The sequence below is a fragment of the Esox lucius genome, chromosome 17 (assembly GCF_011004845.1).
Source record: "Esox lucius isolate fEsoLuc1 chromosome 17, fEsoLuc1.pri, whole genome shotgun sequence".
Lineage (NCBI taxonomy): Eukaryota > Metazoa > Chordata > Actinopteri > Esociformes > Esocidae > Esox > Esox lucius.
Window position 1 is genome coordinate 43,563,632 of NC_047585.1, and position 26,012 is coordinate 43,589,643.

The window sequence follows — 26,012 nt, forward strand, 5'->3', positions numbered from 1 at the left end:
GCGTTGTCCGTGATTTGAATCATGTGATGTTTTGTTGATGTTGTTGTGGCAGGAGAAAGATGGCGGCACGCTGGAGTAGTGAGAATGTGGTGGTGGAATTCCGAGATGCACAGGTAGTCGTCTTTTTTTTAAAACATGATGCAATGGAGATTTTGCGAGATCCAGTTTACTCATGCAGCGTATGTTTCCAAAGTTTCCAAATTGAAAAGGCTGTAGATGATATTGTTGTGAGTAATGAGGGAGTACCTACAAATGTCACTCATTCAGTCACAAGACTGTTGGAACTGTGTCTCTCGTGAAATACACGGATAAGACCACAACATCCATTATCATGCAATTATTGATCCATGCACGTAGTTCTAATAATTTACATGAAACACAAAAGATGCAAAGGTGCTGCTCTGCTCTGCTCTGCTCTCCCCCTCCCCTCTTCATTAGTTTCAATTAAACTTACCCAGATACTTTTAACATTTCGTGAACTTTCACTATATGAAGTAATAGTACAAATCAGCTTCTGCCTCCTGAAGGATCCCATCTTAAACTATTCTTCTGCATGATCTTGATCTTTAATGACTGGTAAAGGAACCATATAATAATGTTGTGTGTTCTTTTTTCAGGCCACTGCTATGTCTGTAGACTGCCTGGGTCAACATGCTGTCCTGTCTGGGTGTGTCCCAATCCGTTTCACTGAAACTTTACATAACCTTAACCAGACAGTTAAAAGAGCCTTTCATTTCTCCATGGAAGTTAGAAACATTTTGGCAGGACACCAGCCTCTCTTCCACTCAACATGGTCCATGTTTCATAAGTGTAGTGTCACCATAGTAACTACTAGTGGATAGCTAGTCCATATTTCATTAGTGTTATCACCAGCCGTTATCTATTCTAGCCACTACTACTACTTTACGTTATGTATCTTAGTGCATACGTTTTTTACACTTTTTAGTGCTGGCCCTCATAGGAATCGAACCCAGAACCTTTTGCTTTACAAACACCACACTGTAACCTAGTGAGCTGCGGGGGGTGTGCTCACTAGCAGTGTTTTGTGGTTGAGTCATGGGTGGGACAGGTGGGTGTCATTTCAGACGATTGATAAGGCATTCATCCAATCACGTGTGTGTGTGGTCTGCCCTCCTAGACGGCGCTTCCTGTTAATGGTGAGCCTGGAGGCTCCTTTTGAAGCCCCCAGGAAAATCAGCAGGCAGAGCAAGTGGGATGTGGGTACTGTCCAGTGGAACCCTCACAAGGCGGAGTCCCACGTCTTCGCTGCCTCGGTGAGTCCCATCGGTCAACACCGACAATGATGTTAAATGTTCAGAAAGAGTGCATTTTCAGGTTTATTTTGAGTGTCCCATGTGTGTATGCTCTGTTGGTCATCTGTGTATGCTCTGTTGGTCATCTGTGTATGCTCTGTTGGTTGTGTGTATGCTGTATTGGTCGTCTGTGTATGCTCTATTGGTCATCTGTGTATGCTCTATTGTTCATGCTGTGTATGCTCTATTGGTCATCTGTGAATGCTCTGTTGGTCATCTGTGAATGCTCTATTGGTCATCTGTGTATGCTCTATTGTTCGAGTAACCAGAGAGTTGACCTGGGTTTATGTTTACAGAGTAACCAGAGAGTTGACCTGGGTTTATGTTTACAGAGTAACCAGAGAGTTGACCTGGGTTTATGTTTACAGAGTAACCAGAGAGTTGACCTGGGTTTATGTTTACAGAGTAACCAGAGAGTTGACCTGGGTTTATGTTTACAGAGTAACCAGAGAGTTGACCTGTACTCGTGGCGTTCTGGTGGCGGAGAGGTGCACACATCCCTGCAGGGGCACACACGTGTCATCAGGTAATGGTTGAGTCTAAACCCCTTGTGTGCCACCTGTGATCTGGTAATGGAAGGTGGTCAGTAGTCAAGCCAGAGTTTCCCAGGTATTTCTGAGTAGCTCAGTTGTCACAGCATGCTATTTACAGTGCTCGGGTTGTAGCTTCATTTTTCCATTGGGGACGGGTTGGAAAAAAGTAAAAATGTAAATGTATGCACGCACTATTCTCAAGGCGCTAAATGGCCACTAAGTGTACGCTAAATTACTTCCATTTTAAATGTAGATGCGTGTTTGTTTCTTTTCATCCTAAAGTGACTTGGACTGGTCCTGTTTTGAACCTGAACATCTAGTCACCAGCTCTGTGGACACATACATCTATATCTGGGATACCAGGTAGGATATGCATGTTCAGTCTATTTAATAAAACACTATTTACATCAGCAGATATGCTGCTTTACAGGACCCAGAGCCTATAAACCAAAACACCTCCTAAAAACGTTTTAGTATGGACTGCTAGTACATTTCATATTTAAATCTGCAGTATTGACTCCTGGTGAATATCAGTTTTAAATCTAATCCCACAGAGACACAAGGAAGCCAACAGTGGCGTTGTCTGCCGTGGGTAAGTAGTTATATCTTAATGACGAGTGTACTGCATACTCTTCTGTTTTGGACTTATCCACCTAGTCTTACTAAAATACTGTGTGGATGTTCCACCTTGCTCTGTTCAAGTCTGTCGACTTCATGTGAGTTGCTCTGGATAGGAGCGTCTCCTAAATGATTAAGATGTTAAATCTAATCTATCTAGCGGGGGCATCTCAGGTCAAGTGGAACAGGCGTAATCATTGCCTCCTAGCCTCCAGCCATGACGGAGATGTTCGTATCTGGGACAAGAGAGTACGTACCGCATTATGACATCTAATACATCTGGTAAGGCATTATGACATCTGATATCGCATTATGACATCAGGTATCTGTTCCCCAGAAACCTAACACAGCTGTGGAGTATGTTGCGGCTCACCTGTCAAAGATTCACGGTCTGGACTGGCATCCTGACAACGAATACATCCTGGCAACCTCCAGTCAAGACAACTCTGTCAGGGTAAATTACATGAATACAACCTGGCAACCTCCAGTCAAGACAACTCTGTCAGGGTAAATTACATGAATACAACCTGGCAACCTCCAGTCAAGACAACTCTGTCAGGGTAAATTACATGAATACAACCTGGCAACCTCCAGTCAAGACAACTCTGTCAGGGTAAATTACATGAATACAACCTGGCAACCTCCAGTCAAGACAACTCTGTCAGGGTAAATTACATGAATACAACCTGGCAACCTCCAGTTAAGACAACTCTGTCAGGGTAAATTACATGAAACATCCTGGCAACCTGCAGTCAAGACATCTCTGTGGGGGTAAATTACATGAATACAACCTGGCAACCTCCAGTTAAGACATCTCTGTGGGGGTAAATTACATGAATACAACCTGGCAACCTCCAGTAAAGTATTTCATCGTTTTGGCATAGCTCTGATTTAGCTAACCGGAGTTACCTAGTCAACGATTGGCTGATTAGTAGACAAACATATACTTCTAGGTGATTTAGTGGACACTCTTATCCAGAGCTACTTTCACTAGGGGTTGCTTACATTTCCATACTTTCCTGTACTGGCTGAATTGATCCTCAACCCTGGCATAGCAAATGCCGAGCTCATACCGAGTGAGCTGCATCAGACCGATGTCCATTTCTGCTCTGGTTCTGGGACATTCCTCAGTGTATTTACGGCACTGTTCATCCTTATCATCTCTGTATAGTTCTGGGACTTCAGACAGCCAAGGAAGTACCTAAATATCCTGTCTTGTCAGGTTCCTGTATGGAAAGCCAGATACACTGTGAGTATTATTTTTCTTAATGTATTCTGTAATTGCCCTCATTCACCAACTTAATCCAGCAAATATTCTCTAAAACGTGTGAAGAATCTACAGTGACGGAGCCATCTGGGGAATCTCAGAGTCTCTGTAATGTCTGTTTGTTTAGCCCTTTTCCAATGGCCTGGTGACCGTAATGGTTCCCCAGCTGAGGCGTGAGAATAGCTTGTTGCTATGGAGCAGTCTGGATCTCAACAACCCTGTCCACGCCTTCGTGGGACACGACGATGTGGTGCTGGAGTTCCAGTGGCGCCCCCAGAAAGAGGGTGAGTTTTCCCCATGTCTCTATTCTGGTCCATGTCTCTGTCCCACATGTTACCATAATGTCTTCCCCTAAAAGGGTTGTGGGTCAGTCCTGGTAACTGCTACATGTTTACTAGCCTGGGTCAGTGTTGGTAACTACTACATGATTACTAGCCTGTGTCAGTGTTAATAACTACAACATGTTTACTAGCCTGGGTCAGTGTTGGTAACTACTACATGATTACTAGCCTGTGTCAGTGTTAATAACTACAACATGTTTACTAGCCTGGGTCAGTGTTGGTAACTACTACATGATTACTAGCCTGTGTCAGTGTTAATAACTACAACATGTTTACTAGCCTGGGTCAGTGTTGGTAACTACTACATGATTACTAGCCTGTGTCAGTGTTAATAACTACAACATGTTTACTAGCCTGGGTCAGTGTTGGTAACTACTACATGATTACTAGCCTGGGTCAGTGTTGGTAACTACATGATTACTAGCCTGGGTCAGTGTTGGTAACTACTACATGATTACTAGCCTGTGTCAGTGTTAATAACTACAACATGTTTACTAGCCTGGGTCAGTGTTGGTAACTACTACATGATTACTAGCCTGGGTCAGTGTTGGTAACTACATGATTACTAGCCTGGGTCAGTGTTGGTAACTACATGATTACTAGCCTGGGTCAGTGTTGGTAACGACAACCAGAGGCCAGGCTATATGTTCCCCCTATCCTAAACTGTCATCATAAGTCTACCTGCTAATAGAATAATGTTGTGGGATTCTCCTTAGACTTGTGTTGTGTTACGGTGTTGTCTCTACTGGACCCTGTCTTGTTATGTCTCCTCCCAGGGTCTAAGGACTACCAGCTGGTGACCTGGTCCAGGGACCAGACTCTGAGGATATGGAAGGTGGACACTCAGCTTCAGAAGGTCAGCGGTCAGGGTTAGATTGCAGGTCAGACTGATATGGCGGGGGATACTCAGCTTCGGAAGGTCAGATGTCAGGGTTAGGATCCAGGTCAGACTGATATCCAGAAGGTCAGAGGTCAAGTTTAGGATACAGGTCAGACTGATATGGCGGGTGGATACTCTGCTTCGGAAGGTCAGAGGTCAGGATTAGGATGCAGGTCAGTCTGATATGGCGGGTGGATACTCTTTAACCATATTGTTGATATAGCCATGGAATGCTATATATGTCATTGATCCCCTATACATCAGCATACAGCAATTTTTTTGCCGTCTATTTCCATCCTGTGGGTTAGGTTTAGGGTAAAATTTTTGGGGACAGTATTAGAATTGAGAACACTTTTAGGTTTTGGCATTCTGGGTTAGAGTTAGACACCAGGTAATGTTTAGACAAAATGCTGTTTTTTTGTTTTCTAGTCCCCACAAGGATAGAAATACAAATGTGTGTGTGTGTGTGTGTGTGTGTGTGTAGCTGTGTGCCAATGATCTGGTAGAAGACTTGATGGAGGGGATGAGTTTAACCACAGAGTCAGAGAAGATCCTGCCCTCACCGGACCATGAATCTGCAACTCACATCTCTGGCCAGTTAGCTGACGACATACTGGGTGAGGGAAGATGGGGGAGGAGTACCCTAATTACTGTTTATTTAAATATGTTGCTGTATTAAACCAATGGTTTTCCATTTTGTGATTCAGTAGTATGGGAATATTGGTCACAGGTTTGTAATTGTTGTCTATTCAATACACAGCCATGTATGTCTCTGAAACCAGAATATAGGGGAATAATAGTCTATATTCAATACAAAGTAACCTTAATATAGTAGAATAACAATCTGTATTCAATATAAATTAAGCTGAATGTAGAAGAATATGTTAAATGCACAGAAACCAAAATGTAGTAGAATAATGTCCATACATTGTGCAGGAATCGAAATACAGCTTTCTCAATTCAAAACACAGTAGTCCAATAGACACTACGACGGCCTGGGTTCCCCATTAATACCCGTGTATTTTTCTTGTTAATTCAGACCAGGATGGTCTGCTGAACTCCACTGGTAGACATGACCCTTCGGGGTTGCCCCAGACACTGCAACAGGAATTCTCTTTGGTCAACCTGCAGATCAGAAACGTCAACGTGGAGGTCAGACTGAAGTCTCATACAGCTGGATGTTCTGAAGCCTTGATGGATGCAGTGATCTAGTGTGAATGTCCTGAAGTGTAAATGGATGCAGTGATATAGTGTGAATGTCCTGAAGTGTAAATGGATGCAGTGATCTAGTGTGAATGTCCTGAAGTGTAAATGGATGCAGTGATCTAGTGTGAATGTCCTGAAGTGTAAATGGATGCAGTGATATAGTGTGAATGTCCTGAAGTGTAAATGGATGCAGTGATATAGTGTGAATGTCCTGAAGTGTAAATGGATGCAGTGATATAGTGTGAATGTCCTGAAGTGTAAATGGATGCAGTGATCTAGTGTGAATGTCCTGAAGTGTAAATGGATGCAGTGATATAGTGTGAATGTCCTGAAGTGTAAATCGATGCAGTGATATAGTATGAATGTTCTGAAGTGTAAATGGATGCAGTGATATAGTTTGAATGGTCTGAAGTCTATGTGGATGCAGTGGTGTAGCTTGACCTGAATTTAGTACAAGAAGATGTTTTATGTCAGGATAAATTAAGCTATGCAGTGTGATAGTTTTGAATTCTAAACAAGATCAGTGATTTAGTGTGATTGTTTTGATGTCTACACGAGATCAGTGATGCAGTGTGATTGTTTTGGAGTCTAGATGGATGCAGTGAACCGGAGCTGTGTGGTGTCAGCTGTCTTTGGGACCATTCAGGTGCGACTGGTGGTGAAGTTCCCAGCTCATTACCCCAACAATGCTGCCCCGTCCTTCCAGTTTGTCTCCCCCACCACAATCCCCTCCACAATGAGGACCAAGATTCAAAAGGTGTGTGTGTTGTGCTATTTCTAACCATGTGTCCAGATATATTTACTTTTAAATGTATTTGTAAATGCCTGTATTGAGATAATGTGGTATATTCAATTCAATTCACTTCAGCTTTATTATATTCTCTCACCTGGCTATCTTAAGGGGGATATGGTATGTTGGATCACCTGGTTAAGAGGAATGAGCCAACTTATCTCTGGACGAGAGTGTCTGCTGAATTTCAGATGTAGTGAAATACTTTACGTAATGTGGATTCAAAATAGCGAACATGTATCTCTAAATGACTCTGTGGTTGGGTTCCCTCTGTAGATCCTAACAGACACATCACTGCAGAAGGTCAAAAGGAACCAGAACTGCCTGGAACCCTGTGTGAGACAACTGGTTTCCTGTCTGGAGTCTTATATGGTGAGAGGCACAGACACATTTATGTGTTTTGAATTGAGCATGTTCATTGGTCCACGCAAACAAACCCAAGAATGTGTCCTTCCTCCCCCTTCTCTCCCCCTTTTCTCTCTGTCTCCCTCTCTCTCTCTGTGTCTCTGGATCTCTCTCTCTCCCTCTCTCTCTGGATCTCTCTTGGTCTTGTTCCCTCCCTCCCCTTTGTCCAGACCCAGGAGGACAGCGGTGCTGCCAATCCGTACCTCCTAACTAACCCTGTGACCCCGGCTCTGCCGGCGTTTCCCCGGGTCACCAACACCTATGGCTCCTACCAGGACGCCAACATCCCCTTCCCGCGCACCTCGGGCGCTCGCTTCTGTGGCACTGGCTGCCTAGTGTACTTCACCAGACCAATCACCATGCACCGCTCTGTTCCGACCACAGAGCCGACGCCCAGGTATCACGCACAGATCTTATACAGCTTTGTGTTTCTGAGAGAGAGAGAGAGTGTGTGTGAGACTGAGAGAGTGTGTGTGGGATTGTGAGGGTGTGTGTGATTGTGAGTTTATTTGGTTAGAGTGTGCGAGAGTGTGTGCGAGATTGTGAGTGTGCAATTGTGAGTTTATTTGGTTAGAGTGTGATTGATTGTGAGAGAGTTTATGTGGGTTAGAGTGTGTGTGTGTGTGTGTGTGTGTGTGCGCGTGTGTGCGCGTGTGTGTGTGTGTGTGTGTGTGTGTGTGCGCGTGTGTGTACGTGCGTGCGTGCGTGCGTGTGTGTGTGTGTGTGTGTGTGTGCGCGTGTGTGTACGTGCGTGCGTGCGTGTGTGCGCGTTAACCGGTGCATTCATTTCCAGGTCCCTATCGGCCCTGTCAGCGTACCACAGTGGAGTTCTCACTCCCCTGAAAATGCGCACGGAGTCACAGAGCACGTTGAGGCTGTACGGTGGCAGCCCCACACGCACCGACAAGGACCCGGTCTCCATATCCTCCTTCTACTACAAGGAACGGGTGAGACACACACACCTGATGTGCACTAGGGGGCACTGTTTCCCTCTGACCGGAGCCCTGGTTCCAGTCCCAGTCCCAGTACCACGTTGTTTGTCGACCTCCAGGGGTTTTACTTGGATGACCCCTTGGGGATTTTTGGACACGTTCATTTTGTCAGACAGAAAACCACCCCATACACCTGACGATGGGTGGGTCTATGATGTCATGGTGGTGGGTGACTTCCACCGGTCCTGGAGCCCTCAAAGATTATTGGCATTTTGAACTTTACTGGGGTTGTAATTCATAATCATGCGGTAATCCGTGGACGGCAGGATATTTTGACTTGGGGACATCTGCCAGGAGGATGACGCTTGGCTGCAGTTGAATCTTCCCGAGAGACAGATGACCCCAAGCATATGTAATTACTTTTAATTGGCCACAGCATCCATATTTCAGAATGGCCCTCTTACACAATGGACCTGAAGACAACTTTACCCAATGGGTGTACATTTTGACATGACTGTACAGTAGGACTGTTGGAATGATATAAGATCCCTTCAAATGTGTTTTCCACCTCATACATTATTGTAGTGGCACCTGTCAAGCCAAAGAATTGTCCCACAGAATGGCGTAGTCTGTGTATGTTTTGATTTCTGCCCTATGTTATCAAAACCACTAGCTTTCAAAGTTGGAATTTCCAGGCTAACTGAGAACTGAGATATGGTAGTGATTTTAGGCACAACATATTATATAATCTGGGCCAAAATGGGAGGTTTCATAAATGTTTTTGTTAATTCCAAAAGTCCCACACCGTAGCTTTAAATTAAATATATCGTTGGTATATAATTGTTATGTACAGTATATTATAGTATAACTATGAGAAATTGTACATCTGGGAATGATATTGCTATAGCTGCTGTCAATATGGCTATAGCTACCTCATTCATACAGCTGACATTATAGTTATCGCTAACTCATTCATATAGCTGACAAAGTTATAGCTAACTCATTCAAATAGGTGACATTATAGTTATATAGCTGACATTGTAGTTATAGCTAACTCATTCATATAGCTGACATTACAGCTATAGCTAACTCATTCAAATAGTTGACATTATAGCTAACTCATTCATAAAGCTGAAATAATAGTTATAGCTAACACATTCAAGTAGCTTACAAAGCTATAGTTAGCAAACATTATAGCTGTACCTAACTCATTCATATAGCTGACATAGCTAACCCATTCATGTTGCTGATATGGTTGCTATTGCTAGCGTTTTCATACTGCTGAAATCATAGCTATAGCTTGTTAATTCATATCACTGACAGCTTCCTTATCCATCTATGTGACATTATAGCTAATGTTTGTGCTGCTGATACTATTATAGCTAGCTGATTCATATAGGAGACTATATAGCTAGCTGAATTTATAGCTATTGCTAACTCATTCATATTGCTGACATTATAACCATTGCTAGCTCATTTGCACTGCTTATAGCAATAACTGGTTGATTCCAACTTCTGACTTTATAGCTCAAGCTAGTTCATTCATATTGCTAACATTCTGTTCTCCATACTTCCTGGTTAATGTTTGTAGCTTCATGGTTTTGTGTTGTTCTCTGCCCCTCCTGCATCACCTCCCTCCTTGTCTGTTGGCTGTCCCGCTGACTGGCATGCCTCCCCCTGCCCATCCTCCTCCCACATCTGAGCTGTGGTTGGTCCACTCTTATCTCCCCTCTCCATCAATCAGAAGCCTCTTCAGTCTGGCCTTCGTCGCTGGTCTATGCAGATTGCTCATGACTGCCCGGTATTTGGCTTTCACGTGCCCTCCTTCCTCCGTTCATTCATTCATCCATCTCTCGCCTTCTCTTGTTTTTTCCCCTTGATTGATTTGTCTTCTCCTATCTTCACCTTTCTCCCTCTATCTCTACGTACCTTGCCACATTCTACATTTTAAGAAGTTTTAGTTTTAGCAGTCCAGATTTCATGCTTATTCTGTCATATTCCGTGGAATATTCCAACTGGGATTTTTAGAAAACTTGTGAGTTTAGTTACTGGAATGTAGCAACCCTTACTGTGCATGATGTCACTCTTTCACAGCACGGATAACCACGTTTAAACCCACCAATACTCTCAACCTCTGCGTCTAACATTAATGATGGCCAAAGCTTGTATTAACACAATTATAACACTGCAGGTAAAGTCCTGTGATTGCTGGCATCAGCAACAACTAAATCTTCAAATTGAACCAGATGTTCACAATCTAAACAGACATTTTCACTACACACCCTCATCCCTGTAAACAACACCTGGGCTTTTATTGCAACTGATCCAAGGTTAGTTTGTGATTTTGTTTGTTTTGCTGTTTGTTTGCGTATGTCAGAAATCACGTCGTTTCAAGACGAAGCGAGAAGGAGCAGAGTATGGTAACAGACCTATAAAGCTGGCAGGGAAAGTCATCATCCAGGAGATCTCCTGTCTGCTTCCCGTACACAAGGCCTTGGGGGAGGCATACATGTGAGTAATAGCGGCCGGGGATTGTTGGAAAAAGCTTAAACAGCATTATCTAAAGCATTTATGGGCCTGGACAAGCCCTCCCTCCTTACTTCCATCCTTACATCCTTCCTTACTCCCTTGGTCTTTACCGCCTGCAGTTTGAATGTTAATGACATCCAGGACACGTGCCAGAAGAACGCAGCAGCAGCCCTGGCTCTGGGACGCCGAGATGTGGCAAAGGTAGGTTAGGAAGACAGAAGTTGGTGGTGGCAGAGAGGTGTTCTTGTCAAAACTGAGTGATGACTGAGAGACAGCACTACGGGATTACATGGTGATAAAAGACAGTAAGACAGCATTATATAACAACTCGGTGATGAGAGAGAGACAGCGCTATGGGATTACATGGTGATAAAAGACAGTAAGACAGCATTATATAACAACTCGGTGATGAGAGAGAGACAGCGCTATGGGATTACATGGTGATAAAAGACAGTAAGACAGCATTATGTAACAACTCGGTGATGACAGAGAGACAGCGCTACGGGCTGACACATTAATGAAAGAAGTAAGACAGCGTTATGTGACAACAGTGACAACGGAGAGACCGCATTATGGGATGGCACGGAGATGAATGACAGTGAGACAGCGCTATTTGACAACACAGTGATGACAGCTACCGTGTTATGTGACAACACAGTGATGACAGAGACAGTGTTATGTGACAACATAATAATTACTGTGAGAAAGCATTTGGTGACAAGACTGTGATGACAGAGAGACAATATTATGTGCCAGCACAGTGATGACTGAGATATTATTTTGTGAAAACATGGTAATAACAGAGAGACCGTGTTATTGTTGTGACAACTCATTGATGAGAGAGAGACAGCATGAAGGCCCCTGTTGGCTTCAGTTGCATGGCACATTGAACCATTTGCCTCACATTGTCAAACACGGTGTGTTCTGATCTTTAGTTTGGAAAGAAAATAGGGGAGACGAGGGGGAGAGCGGTAATATTACCCCCGGACAAAGGGAGGTTCGGGACCTAACCAATCACAATATCCAAACTGCTGAAGTCGAAGCACAAACCCCACAAAACAAAACAAATTATGAAATCCGTGACCGAGTGGTAACTATTCACTCAGCATCAAGTGGAAGTATAAATGACGGTTAATGTGACAACACCGGAATGACAAACATCCTTACTGACTACATGGTGATGACAAACATCCTTACTGACTACATGGTGATGACAAACATCCTTACTGACTACATGGTGATGACAAACATCCTTACTGACTACATGGTGATGACAAACATCCTTACTGACTACATGGTGATGACAAACATCCATACTGACTAAATGGTGATGACAAACATCCTTACTGACTACATGGTGATGACAAACATCCTTACTGACTACATGGTGATGACAAATATCCTTACTGACTACATGGTGATGACAAACATCCTTACTGACTACATGGTGATGACAAACATCCTTACTGACTACATGGTGATGACAAACATCCTTACTGACTACATGGTGATGACAAACATCCTTACTGACTACATGGTGATGACAAATATCCTTACTGACTACATTGTGATGACAAACATCCTTACTGACTACATGGTGATAACAAACATCCTTACTGACTACATGGTGATGACAAACATCCTTACTGACTACATGGTGATGACAAACATCCTTACTGACTACATGGTGATGACAAACATCCTTACTGACTACATGGTGATGACAAACATCCTTACTGACTACATGGTGATGACAAACATCCTTACTGACTACATGGTGATGACAAACATCCTTACTGACTACATGGTGATGACAAATATCCTTACTGACTACATTGTGATGACAAACATCCTTACTGACTACATGGTGATAACAAACATCCTTACTGACTACATGGTGATGACAAACATCCTTACTGACTACATGGTGATGACAAACATCCTTACTGACTACATGGTGATGAAAAGTTATTTAGAAATTGCTGTGGTGTATTTGTTAATAAACTGGCTGTGTGTGTGTGTGTGTGTTTTAGGTGTGGGCCCTGGCCTCCGCTGCCACCAGTCTAGACCTCAGTCCAGATTGTGAATCTGACCCTGACACTGATACGCCATGGGCCAGACACCCCTTTGGGCGCCACCTGCTGGAGACTCTGTGAGTAGCAAATATTCTGTACTGGAAATGCTGTACACCGATTAGACATTGTTAAGCTCTTTGGAAAGGGTTATCGGTAATGAATGAAATCAGGCTGGCATGTTCATTTCAGTCATTTAGCAGGCACTCTTATCCAGAGTGACTTCATTCATACTTTTCAAGAAGCTTGGAAGTATAAACACAACTCAGCTGTTTTCCGTACATTCTACTTAGGGAGAACGGTTGGTGGGGTAACCACCAAACATTAAGTAACAGATGAAAACAATGAACAGGTCTTAAATCCACTGAACTAGTTCTGGTTGTTTTATGGAACTTCTTGATGAATGCACGCTGAACAGCAAGTTCCCCTGTCTCCCCCTACATACCTGTCTCCCCCTACATACCTGTCTCCCCCTGCATACCTGTCTCCCCCTGCATACCTGTCTCCCCCTGCATACCTGTCTCCCCCTGCATACCTGTCTCCCCCTGCATACCTGTCTCCCCCTGCATACCTTTCTCCCCCTGCATACCTTTCTCCCCCTGCATACCTGTCTTCCCCTACATACCTGTCTTCCCCCTACATACCTGTCTTTCTCTACATGCCTATCTCCCTCCTACCTTGTCATTCAGACTGTTCAGATGACATGGCGATCCTGATGTCACAAATGTGATCTTATTATAACGGACCAATTATTATCTACCCGGGAACATTTTAAGACGCCTCACATTCTCTATTGTCTAAGACTCGGACATCTCTTAATTTCATATGTAGAATTGTATCAGACTTTTTCCTCTGTCCCCTTCCTAGCCTCGACCACTACAGCAAAATGAGTGACATCCAGACCTTGGCCATGCTCTGTAGTGTGTTCAGGACCCAGGGATGTTCCCAAATGAGTGACGTCCAGACCTTGGCCATGCTCTGTAGTGCGTTCAGGACCTCAGGATGTCCTCAGGACTACTTCTCCCTGTACGGACAACATGCTCCAGGCCGTTCAACACAGATCCCCCCTCACCATTCACGATACGTAAGTCAGCGTGGCGCGTTCCGGTTGCATCCTCGATGAGGCGACCACATGACCAGCTCTAGCCTTTAGATCCTTTTTCACGTGATTTCTCCCCCACTTCCTCCCTCTCCTTTCAGCTTCCTCATTGGCTCTCTCTCTTCCTTTCCCTAGCCCAGTTACACGTCCAGCTCCATGACCTCAGGCTCCTGTTCCAGCACGTCTGATTCTACCACCACAACTACCTGGAACGTTGGTACGTAACTTCTGATGTAAATGCCATTATGTATGTCACTTCCCTCCCGGAACTATAAATACATGAGGGGAAATCTAATTTTAATGGGGACACAGTTGAACATATTGGTGTCTGTGTAAAAAGAGAAGAATCTCCTGTTTTTTGTCGGTTGCATTTTTAATAGGGAGGTATAAAATACACTGGTCAAACACTTAAATCACACATCGGGTCTCCATGAATGGAATATATTAGACGTCACTAGAGGACGTCGGGCCCTGATTCCACGCTTATGGAGTCTGTTTCGACATGCTTGTCACCACTTTCAGGCTCAGCTATGGGTGCAAGGGCTTTTACCTGCTCAGCACCTAGGCCCTGGAATTTTTTTATAGTTTTCCAGAAAGCATGCCTTTTCCAGAAAGCTTTTCACCTGTAGTTTTGTTACACCCCACTGTACTACAACAAATGTTTTTCTTGTACCTCAAAAATTGGACCTGATTGGACCGCCTCATGCTACCAGTAGTGACAAGGACACTAGCAACACGCGAAACTGTGATGTGATTATGTGTTCCCTTCACTTTTTTTGAGCAATGTATTACTAAATAGGGAGGATTTCTGAAAAGGGGCAGGGACTCTGAAAAGGGGCAGGGACTCTGAAAAGGGGCAGCTGTCCTTGCTTCAGGAGGAAGCTGGTTCCAACATTAGGGTGCCCAAAGACAGAGAGGTGGTTAAACTGGGAGTGAGCACTGCCTTCACGTAGCGGTGAGATGCCTCGTAGGCAAAAAAACAAACACGTGGTTTTGTTGTTTCTGAGAAGTGCAGTCATCCACTTGAGGGGCGATAAGTACGAAAGGGCCCACTTCATGTCTAGAGGCTCTCGTTCCACCGTAGCTTACTTCCTCTCTCGCGTCCATTAACATTCTGCTGATGTGCAGGATGTGATGTTCTTCGTCCACCGACTTCTGGCGGAGTCCGGCGTCTGGTCCTTGTCTGCATTATGCCACTGGGTACCCTCAGCTGGCTGGTGGCCTCAGGCTGCTTCTGGCTGCTTCTTTACTGGGTATTCTTGGTACGTTTCTGCTGTGAACCCCGAGGGTAAAACGGGGGGGGAGCACATTGTGATCATTCACAGTTCTCGGCCTCGACTGTTCTGTTATGGCCCCTTGTTTTCTCTTTTTGTGGTCATGTCATTCCGGCTGATGATTGAGTATACTTCACCTCGCTCAAACCCAACAGAAACCTTTTGGGGTTTGCAATTATTGGTCGTCTTAAACATTTCAATAGGCTGAACCATTTGTTCTAACGTCTTCAGGGTTAGCCTGCCCCACCTTAGCCATGAAGGCTCACAGGTTGTTTCGCTTGGAGAGCTCCAATCTGACCTGTTCCATTTAGCTTGGTAAACTCTAATCTGACCTGTTCCATTTAGCTTGGTAAACTCTAATCTGACCTGTTTCATTTAGCTTGGTAAACTCCAATCTGACCTGTTTCATTTAGCTTGGTAAACTCCAATCTGACCTGTTTCGTTTAGCTTGGTAAACTCCAATCTGACCTGTTTCGTTTAGCTTGGTAAACTCCAATCTGACCTGTTTCGTTTAGCTTGGTAAACTCCAATCTGACCTGTTTCGTTTAGCTTGGTAAACTCCAATCTGACCTGTTTCGTGTAGCTTGGTAAACTCCAATCTGATCTGGTTCATTTAGCTTGGAGAGCTCCAGTCTGGCGTGTTTTGTTTAGCTTGGAGAGCTCCAGTCTGACGTGTTTCATTTTATGTTGGATTGCTCCAGTCTCAGCAGGTCAAGGCTCTCCATGCCAGCTGCCTCATGATCTCTGTCTACCTGTTCATCATAATTCTTGTTCATTAAATATCCCACATCCTGTGCTTGCATAATCAGTTGTGGAACTTCACTGATTACCGTGAACAGAAATGATTAAAATGATGAGCCAAGTTGAGTTGTTTGATAAATGAACATTTTGATAGTTTGTGGGTTCAATCCTAATTTTGCTCTGCATGCTTGTCCCATGTTGTGAATTCTTAGCTGATACGTAAACCCCTGGACCTCAAAGACTTAGAGGGCAGTGGGTTCTATAACAAATGTTCTTATTACTATTATCTTTATTTATTTCTTCCTCTTCTTACTGCCTCTGTTTTGGTTTCATCTCTTTATTGGTTTAATCAGGTCGAGACCCAGAACACATCCCTCCCTGGGGAGAGTCCTCGCCCGATGATTATCGCTATGCCAACCAACCATACACAGACCCCCGTGAGCGAGAGAAAGAACTGCACGACATGAACAAAAAGTAATGTGAATGACTATGATTTAACTCTGACAAAACATGTATGGGTATGTTATTTGTGTGAAACAACAGTATCCATTTTAAATGGAAACTGTAGACTAGTCAGAAACAGATGGTAAACCAGTCAGAAAAAGGCAGGAGACTAGTCAGAAAAAGGCAGGAGACTAGTCAGAAAAAGGCAGGAGACTAGTCAGAAAAGGGTAGCAGACCAGTCAGGAACAGGTAGCAGACTAGTCAGGAACAGGCAGTAGACCAGTCAAGAACAGAATGTCTTTCTGTACCTGGACCATATCTGGTTGTTTATGTCCAGGCTTCTGGACCGAAATACAGTGCCTTCGTTAAGTACTCAGACCCCTTCACTTTCTCCAAATAGTATTATGATAGACTGAATTTATAATTTATTCAATTAATTATTAATCAGTCTACACACAATACCCCATCATGACAAAGGGAGAGAAACACACACCTGGATAGTCTGGGCCTTTGCCTAAGTCATTCAACAACACTCACGGATGTCCTGAAAATACTTCCGTTTTGTCTTGGCTGTGTGCTTCAAGTTTTTAATACATTTTGACTGAATAGAAGGCCCTCGTGCCAAACATAAAGCTTGGAGGTGGTGGCATTATGTTTTGGGGCTGCTTTGCTGCCTCAGGGCCAACTTGCTCTCATTCATGTCAACCACAACTTCCATATTGTATCAGAGAATTCTTGAGAAAAATGTGAGGCCATCTGTCACAAAGCTGAAGCTGAATCAAACACAATCTTTCAACACAAAATGATCCAAAACACACAGCAGAAGCTACGACATAATGAATCAGCAAGAAAAAATGCCGGATTGTGGAATGGCATAGTAAAAGTCTAGATCTCAACCCTGTCAAAATGCTGTCGGGGGACAGTACATTCAAGAAAGCCCTCAAACATGACAGAGTTGAAGCTGTGCTTCTAAAGAACACAGGGCAGAAATTCCTCCCACTCACTAGGTTTTTTCAGCCAAAGGGGGCAACACCAGCCATTAAAGCTAGGAAAAATGCCTTAATGATTTTTGATGAACTTATGCTTGCAAAGTATAATCTTTCAGGGTCAATGGTTGAATTTGTTTATTTTTATCTGTCAGTGGTGTGTTGAAGATAACATATCCATGTGTGTTTGGATATGTTAGCCGTGTTTGGATAACATAGCCATCTGTCACATGGCATTACCACTTTCCAAGTGGGGTTCCGACTTTATAACATGACTATCATGTGTTTCTGCTCAGCAATAAGGAGTCCTGTGTAGCTGAGTAGGAGTATTAAATAAATCTATTGTATGGGTGTTCGTCAAGGCTCCTGGACCCTACCAACACGCTGCAGTTTGATGACTTTAAGAAGTACTACGGTGAGATCCTCCATCGCTGGGGTCTGAAGGAAAAAAGAGCAGAGGTCCTCAAGTTTATATCCTGTCCTCCTGAACCTCACAGAGGCATCGGTGAGTGTCCTAATCTGTCCTGTCTGGTGCCCAAATCCCTGTCAGTGAACTGTATACCGTTGTAGTATGTGGTGTAGTGATCTACAGCACATTTATTGTAAACCTTTTATCTGAGCAAGTTGGTGTTGGTTTAAAAATGTACTCTAACATTGAAGGAAACGCAAGGAAACAGGAATGTGACGAAGTATTCTGTTTTCAAAACAGGTGAGTATTTTGTGTGGCTTCCCTTCGAATGAGAAACAGAAGCAATTCGCTTTGGTGTAGTTTCATGAAATTTGAAGTACTCCTGTAGGGAATTACTTGCAGGATTTGCCATAACTCTGGACTTTGGCTGCTTTTTATTATTTTCCAAGTGATACCACACTGCTTCAATTACATTGAAGTTGGCCAATTTAATGCTAGTGTTCGATATGCAGACATCAGCTCCAAGTAGGTCTTAATCGTCTTTGCAGATGGTTTGGGGTCATTATCGTGCTTAAAGATAGTGATAGTTTTTTTGGGAATTATTCAAAGTTGGACATTTCTTGTAAGACTTTGGTGCTGGGTGACTCTTTCAGATGCGGTGCAAGCACCTGAGTGGAATTTCTTCGGTCCTTCAGGGACGTGACTGAACTGTTTGTCAGATGCTGACAGCTTTTTTGCTCCTCCACTGCATTTTCTGTCTTCACCATGTCCATTTCCAAATGTCTCCCTGACATTTCTTCTGGACACCTTACAAGAATCCTTTTGGACAACACAATCAATTATTGTTAGATGTCATTGTATTTGATGGAAATTCTTGTTTACTTTAATGTCATATGGTGTTTCTACAAGCAAATATACACTCACTGCCCAGATAAGTAGCTTTAAACAATTTTCTCAGATTGCCTAATACTCTTTCATAGTACTGTCTAAGCAGTACTTGCCAAACCTTGTCCTGGGGTCAGGGTTGGGAAACACTGCTCTAATGTATAGTGAACTTGACAGAGTGCCAAGAACCATTTGAGCTCCATCCAACTTTTTCTCATCCTCTCTCCCGTCCTCTCTGTCCCCCTCTCCTCCATTTCTGTCTTCTGTCACCCTCTCCTCCATTCTCCTCTCTCGGCCTCCCCTCTTCTTTCCTCCACCGTCTCGCCCTCCTCTCTCCTTTCTTCCTCTCTCCTGTCGCCCTCCTCTTCTCCTCCCCTACCCTGCCCTCTCCTTTCCTCCTCTCTCCTTCTGTCGCCCTCCTCTCCTCCCATTTCCTCTCTCGCCCTCCCCTCTCCCTCTCTTCCTTTCCCCTCGTCTGCTCCCCTTCTTCTCTCCTCAGAGTTCGGCGTGTACTGCTGTCATTGCCGTAGCCAGGCGTGCGGCACGCAGTGCGCGGTGTGTAAGCGGTTCACCTTCCAGTGTGCCATCTGCCACGTGGCGGTGCGCGGCTCCTCCAACTTCTGCCTGAGCTGCGGCCACGGTGGACACACCAGCCACATGATGGAGTGGTTCCGGACCCAGGACGAGTGTCCCACCGGCTGTGGCTGCCGCTGTCTCCTCCAGAGCACCTTCTGATACACACGCACACACACACACACATACACACACCCACACACAGCGCGGAGGAGGAGGCAATGCTTTGAATGTGACTGGGGGAAAGAGACTGTGTATCATGAAGGCTTTCACCAGGTTGGCCAAAACACACCAACACACACACACACACACAAAATGGCTGATTGAATACTTGAAGATTGTGCTTTTCTTTTTTGAGGGGGGAGGGGTGCCTTTCTTGTTTAGTCTAAAACTCCTGCCGGTCAACAGAATGTATATCCGTGCGGTTTCATTGATGGCAAATTCCTTGGAGCCGTATTAACCGAAATACAATGTTGCTGAATGTGATGTTTGGTGCTGACTGGGTAGCTGAAGGTCCTCACAAACTAAACCTGGGAGGAGGAAGACCCTTGTACAGATTATGTGCCATATGTGTATAGAAATACATGGTTTTAAGTGTCCCTTTGTTCTTATCAATAAAAGTGAAGGGCACACTGTCTATTGCATTCATCTCTACTAACAAAAAAACCCCTGAAATCTCAAGACATTTGCAGCAGTCTGACAATTACACAGAGGCAGTTCATTCAGTGAAAATGTGCATGTGGGTCTGCAGAGTCCCAGGCCTGAAGGAATCAGTGTACAAATTATTTCAGAAGAACTGTGGGACATCAGGGACTGGGCATGAAAAGATTTCAAAGGCCTTGAATATTATATTATTATTAAGAGATTGGAAGTTGTTTGGCACTATTAATACCCTGACTAGATCAGGGTGTTATCACATGTTCTGACATGGTTATGATTGTCACAAGTCTTCCCATATGTTATGACGGTGTAATGTCAGTATTATAATAGGTTATAATAAGTTATGTCAGCTGTTATCACATGTTCTGACATGGTTATGATTGTCACAACAAGTCTTCCTATATGTTATGACCATATTGTAACATGATATGACACTTTAGGTTGGCTGTTACATGTTATGACATGGTTATGACAGTCATAAAAAGTGTTACTGAATGGAGGCAGCCCCTGGACATGCTGACAGGCAAATACACACACACACACACATACAGACACACAAAGCAAGATACTGCAGCAGGGTAATGAGCTTTGAAAAGGTTGCCCCTGCGAGATTAAAACCCGCCATGCCATGTTCAGTATGTAATAAGAATGATTAACATCTTTGATAGTTCTCACTGTGTGCTCATTCAGTCATGATGATGCGATGGGAAAGATATTGCAGTGGCTCAGAGTGAGAGGAGATCTGTTCACGTCTGAACACACACAGAGAACCGTTCGGCCTAGAACACACACACAAAACCATTCAGCCTAGAACACACACAGAGAGAACTGTTCAGCCTAGAACACAGAGAGAACTGTTCAGCCTTGAACACACACAGAGAACTGTTCAGTCATGAACACACACAGAGAACTGTTCAGTCTAGAACACACACAGAGAACTGTTCAGCCTAGAACACACACACAGAAAACTGTTCAGTCTAGAACACACACAGAGATAACTGTTCAGTCTAGAACACACACAGAGAACTGTTCAGTCTAGAACACACACACGGAGAACCCTTCAGTCTAGAACACACACAGAGAACCCTTCAGTCTAGAACACACACAGAGAACTGTTCAGCCTAGAACACACACACAGAGAACTGTTCAGTCTAGAACACACACAGAGAGAACTGTTCAGTCTAGAACACACACAGAGAACTGTTTAGTCTAGAAAGATTTTCCAATCAGTGCAGATTCCTGTCTTGGCCGAATCTACCCTTGTAAAAGGGTCTTACTAGAGACTTTACTGGGTTAATTTTACATACGTTCATCCGGAGTCTCTGTTCTCTCTGTCTTTATTTGAAAAAATGCATAGCTCTCATGAAGCAAATCACAAGAGGCTGTTTTGGACCACTCTCTCTGCAGTTAGTAGAACTGAGACTGTGTAGAGTAATATCCATAGAGAAGTGCCCTTAATTTAGTGTCCATAGAGAAGTGCCCTTAATTTATTGTCCACAGAGAAGTGCCCTTAATTTAGTGTCCATAGAGAAGTTTCCTTAATGTGGTATCCTTAGTGAAGTGTCCTTAATATAGTGTCCATAAAAGATTGCCCTTAATATAGTGTCCTTAATATAGTGTCCATAGAGAAGTGTCCTAATATAGTGTCCATAAAAGATTGCCCTTAATTTAGTATCCATAGAGAAGTGTCCTTAATATAGTGTCCGTAGAGAAGTATTCAGTTCAATTAAATTGGCTTCATTGCCATGGGAAACATGTTTACATTGCCAAAGCAAATGGAAATGAAATACAGCAAAAAAGTATTAATATGGCAAGGCACCGGGGGTGGATGAGATCCGCCCTGAGTACCTCAAGTCTCTGGATGTTGTGGGGCTGTCTTGGTTGACACGCCTGTGCAACATTGCGTGGCGGTCGGGGACAGTGCCTCTGGGATGGCAGACCGGGGTGGTGGTCCCTCTTTTTAAGAAGGGGGACCGGAGGGTGTGTTCCAACTATAGGGGGATCACACTTCTCAGCCTCCCCGGGAAAGTCTATGCCAGGGTTCTGGAGAGGAGAATACGGCCGATAGTAGAACCTCGGATTCAGGAGGAACAGTGTGGTTTTCGTCCGGGCCGTGGAACACTGGACCAGCTCTATACCCTCTACGGGGTGTTGGAGGGTTCATGGGAGTTTGCCCAACCAATCCACATGTGTTTTGTGGATTTGGAGAAGGCATTCGACTGTGTCCCTCGCGGCATCCTGTGGAGGGTGCTTCGGGAATATGGGGTCCTGGGTCCTTTACTACGCAATAACTGAAGTTATTGCGTTTGGAAATAAAGATGAAGTTCTCAAGGTGAACGCGTACCTTCACTCTAAAGGTCAAACAACTAAAAATCAAGTCAGGAATCTCGGTGTGTCTCTAGAGTCAGACCTTAACTTCAGTAGTCATGTCAAAGCAATAACTAAATCAGCATACTATCATCTGAAAAATATTGCAAGAATTAGATGCTTTGTTTCTAGTCAAGACTTTATTGTTTCTAGTCAAGAGATTATTGTAATGGACTCCTCACTGGCCTTCCCAAAAAGACCATAAGACAGTTGCAGCTCGTACAGAACGCCGCGGCCAGGATTCTCAGCAGAACCAGAAAATATGATCATATCACACCAGTCCTCAGGTCTTTACACTGGCTGCCAGTTACATATAGGATCGATTTTAAAGTATTATTACTGGTATATAAATCGTTCAAAGGCCTAGGACCTCAATACATTGCAGATATGCTCAATGAATATAAACCCAAACGAACACTCAGATCATTAGGATCACATCAGCTAGAAATACCAAGGGTTCACTCGAAGCAAGGAGAGTCTGCTTTTAGCTATTATGCCAGTCGCAGCTGGAACCAGCTTCCAGAAGAGATCAGATGTGCTCCTACAGTAGTCACATTCAAAACCAGACTCAAAACACATCTATTTTACTTTGCATTTAATGAATGAGCACTGTGCCACTGTCCGTCCGACTGTTTTCACTGTCCTTTATTTTATTATATTTTTTATTCTAAACTGTATTTGACTTTATATTCTTAACGGTTTTAATTTTTCTTATTTCTTCACTGTTCTGTATTTGATTTTATATTATTTTATTTTTTCTTATTTCTGTATGGATATTTAAATTGTTTTTATGTAAAGCACTTTGAATGACCATTGTGTATGAAATGTGCTATATAAATAAAATTGCCTTGCCTTGCCTTGCCTACTAAGGGCTGTCAGGTCCCTGTACAACCGAAGCAGGTGCTTGGTCCGCAATCGCCGGCAGTAAGTCAGACTTGTTCCCAGTGCATGTTGGACTCCGGCAAGGCTGCCCTTTGTCACCGGTTCTGTTCGTAATTTTTATGGACAGAATTTCTAGGCGCAGCCAGGGGCCGGAGGGTGTCAGGTTTGGGGACCACATGATTTCGTCTCTGCTCTTTGCGGATGATGTTGTCGTGTTGGCCCCTTCAAACCAGGACCTTCAGCATGCACTGGGATGGTTTGCAGCCGAGTGTGAAGCAGTGGGGATGAGAATCAGTACCTCCAAATCCGAGGCCATGGTCCTCAATCGGAAAAGGGTGGCTTGCCCACTTCAGGTTGGTGGAGAGTTCCTGCCTCAAGTGGAGGAGTTTAAGTATCTAGGGGTCTTGTTCACGAGTGAGGGAAGGATGGAACGGGAGATTGACAGACGGATCGGTGCAGCTTCTGCAGTAATGCGGTCGGTGTATCGGTCTGTCGTGGTGAAGAAAGAGGCTTACCGGTCAATCTACGTTCCTACTCTCACCTTTGGGTCATGACCGAAAGGACAAGATCCCGGATACAGGCGGCCGAAATGAGCTTTCTCCGCAGGGTGGCTGGGCGATCTCTTAGAGATAGGATGAGAAGCTCGGTCAGCCGGGAGGAGCTCAGAGTAGAGCCGCAGCTCCTCCACATCGAGAGGGGTCAGATGAGGTGGCTTGGGCATCTGTTTCGGATGCCTCCGGAACGCCTTCCTGGGAAGGTGTTCTGGTCCCGTCCCACCGGGAGGAGACCCCGGGGAAGACCTAGGACACGCTGGAGGGACTATGTTTCCCGGCTGGCCTGGGAACGCCTCGGTTTCCCCCCGGAAGAGCTGGAGGAAGTGTCTAGGGAGAGGGAAGTCTGGGCATCTCTGCTTAGACTGCTGCCCCCGCGACCTGGCCCCGGATAAGCGGAAGATGATGATGATGATGACAATACAAAAACATTAAACATGTTTTAAAGGAATAAAGAGATTTTAGTGTTACACAATATATACATAATGTAAAGATGTGCATAAAGTAGCATAAAGTAGCTGAAAATTGTAGGGTAAAGTTAGTAAAGACATTTCAAAGTGTTGTTTCTGTGGCACTGATTGTTCTTTCCTCATGGCAGTGGGTCACAAATCGAGCTGCTGTTATAGCACATTGTTCCACCTCGCCTAACAAATATGGTACTTTGTCAGCGTTTGGTTTCATCTTGAATTCCTTGTGTGTGTGATCTGAGGGAAATATTTGGCTCTGATGTAATCATACTTCTTGCAAGTGGTTAGGAAGTGCAGCTCTGTTTCTACCTTGTTTTGTGGGCAGTGTACGCATAATCTGTCTTCTCTCAGGAGCCAGGTCTGCCTATGGTGTATTTTCTCAATAGCAAGGCCATGCTATTTTGGGTCTATTACAGTTATCAAGTATTCTGCTAATGTGTATTCTCTGTTTAAGGTAAGGTAGCCTTCTAATTTGTGAGTTTTTTGGTTGATTCGTTCCAGTGTGTAAAATAGTTTTCTTTTTGTGTCCTCATAATTTCGTTGGGTGTGGCTGTGTTGCTCTCTTGGAGCTCTGTGGGGTGTTTGTGAGCAAAGCCCCATGAATAGTTGGCTTAAGGAGCACTTTTTCTCTGTAGATGAGGGCTTTGTTATGGAAACTCTGGTAATCGCTTTCTTTTAGGTGGGTGTGAATTTTCACAGATCTTTTCTGGATTTTGAGGATTAGTGGGTTTAGTCCCAATTCAGCTCTACATGCATTTTTTGTGGTTCTGCGTTGGACTTTGAAGAGTCTCTTGCAAAATTCTGCATGCACAGTCTCAAATGGGTGTTTATCCCATCTAGCAAAATCTTGGTTGGTCTGCAGACCCCAGACCTCACAGCCATAGAGGGCAATGGGTTCTATGACTGACTGGAGTATTTTTAGCCAGGTTCTGATTGGAATGTCTAGTTTAATTTTCTTTTTTATGGCATAGAATGCACTTCTGGCCTTGTCTCTCAGGTCAGTCACAGCCTTGGTGAAGTTACCTGTGGTTTATATGTTCAAGCAGAGGTAAGCGTACACTAGTTATTGGTTTGATCAAGGGCCACAGAGTCTAGATGGAATGTTTGGGGTCCGGGCTGCCGGTCCTTTTTTGGAAAATCTTTATTCCTATCTTACTGAGGTTTACTGCAAGAGCCCAAGTCTGACAGAATTTGTGCAGAATTTCTAAGTGCTGCTGTAGGCCCTCCCTGGTTGGGGGAAGGAGATCTAAGTGCTGCTGTAGGCCCTCCCTGGTTAGGTAAAGGAGATCTAAGTGCTGCTGTAGGCCCTCCCTAGTTGGGGGAAGGAGATCTAAGTGCTGCTGTAGGCCCTCCCTGGTTGGGGGAAGGAGATCTAAGTGCTGCTGTAGGCCCTCCCTGGTTGGGTAAAGGAGCACCAGGTCATCGGCAAACAGCAGACACTTGATTTCTGAGTCCAGTAAGGTGAGGCCGGGTATTGTGGTCTTTTCCAGTGTTCCTGTCAATTCATTGATATAAATGTTAAAGACACTCAAGCTGCATCCCTGTCTCACCCCCCAACCCTGGTGGAAGAAATCTGAATGTGTTTTGCATATTTTAATTGCATGTGTTGTTTGTGTACATAGATTTGATTATGTCATGTTTTCCCTACAAAGTATCCTTCAAATAATGTCAGTTTAGGAGCGTACAGCATCTCACGAAACTGAGTACACCTCACACATTCTCCCAAATATTTGATGATATCTTTTCATGTGACAACACCGAAGAAATGACACTTTGCTACAATATAAA

General features: G+C 44.1%; 1 protein-coding gene across 2 annotated transcripts; it reads left to right on the plus strand.

Annotated features, from left to right (window-relative positions):
• The first annotated feature begins 9 nt into the window (after positions 1-9).
• wdr59 (WD repeat domain 59) lies at positions 10-19,934 on the plus strand. Of its 2 annotated transcripts, XM_034287484.1 has the most exons (26): positions 10-113; positions 618-667; positions 1,139-1,274; positions 1,754-1,839; positions 2,129-2,209; positions 2,401-2,438; positions 2,625-2,713; positions 2,802-2,918; positions 3,636-3,713; positions 3,859-4,015; positions 4,849-4,928; positions 5,437-5,569; positions 5,992-6,104; positions 6,751-6,915; positions 7,225-7,320; positions 7,524-7,750; positions 8,147-8,300; positions 10,030-10,086; positions 10,663-10,796; positions 10,934-11,015; positions 12,848-12,966; positions 13,754-13,970; positions 14,121-14,202; positions 16,354-16,474; positions 17,793-17,935; positions 19,224-19,934. In XM_034287484.1, exons 1-26 carry the CDS (start codon positions 60-62, stop codon positions 19,457-19,459), a joined length of 3,045 nt encoding a protein of 1,014 aa, XP_034143375.1. In that variant the 5' UTR covers positions 10-59; the 3' UTR covers positions 19,460-19,934. The 2 variants fall into 2 exon arrangements, with proteins under 2 accessions (XP_034143375.1, XP_034143376.1); XM_034287485.1 differs by lacking the exon at positions 10,030-10,086.
• Positions 19,935-26,012: the final 6,078 nt, after the last annotated feature.

Excerpts from the sequence above, each read along its gene's own strand:
- wdr59 (XM_034287484.1), top strand. The coding sequence starts at position 60 with ATGGCGGCACGCTGGAGTAGTGAGAATGTGGTGGTGGAATTCCGAGAT. Across the intron at positions 2,714-2,801 it reads TTCGTATCTGGGACAAGAGA|AAACCTAACACAGCTGTGGA; the intron begins GTACGTACCGCA and ends TCTGTTCCCCAG. Across the intron at positions 6,916-7,224 it reads TGAGGACCAAGATTCAAAAG|ATCCTAACAGACACATCACT; the intron begins GTGTGTGTGTTG and ends TTCCCTCTGTAG.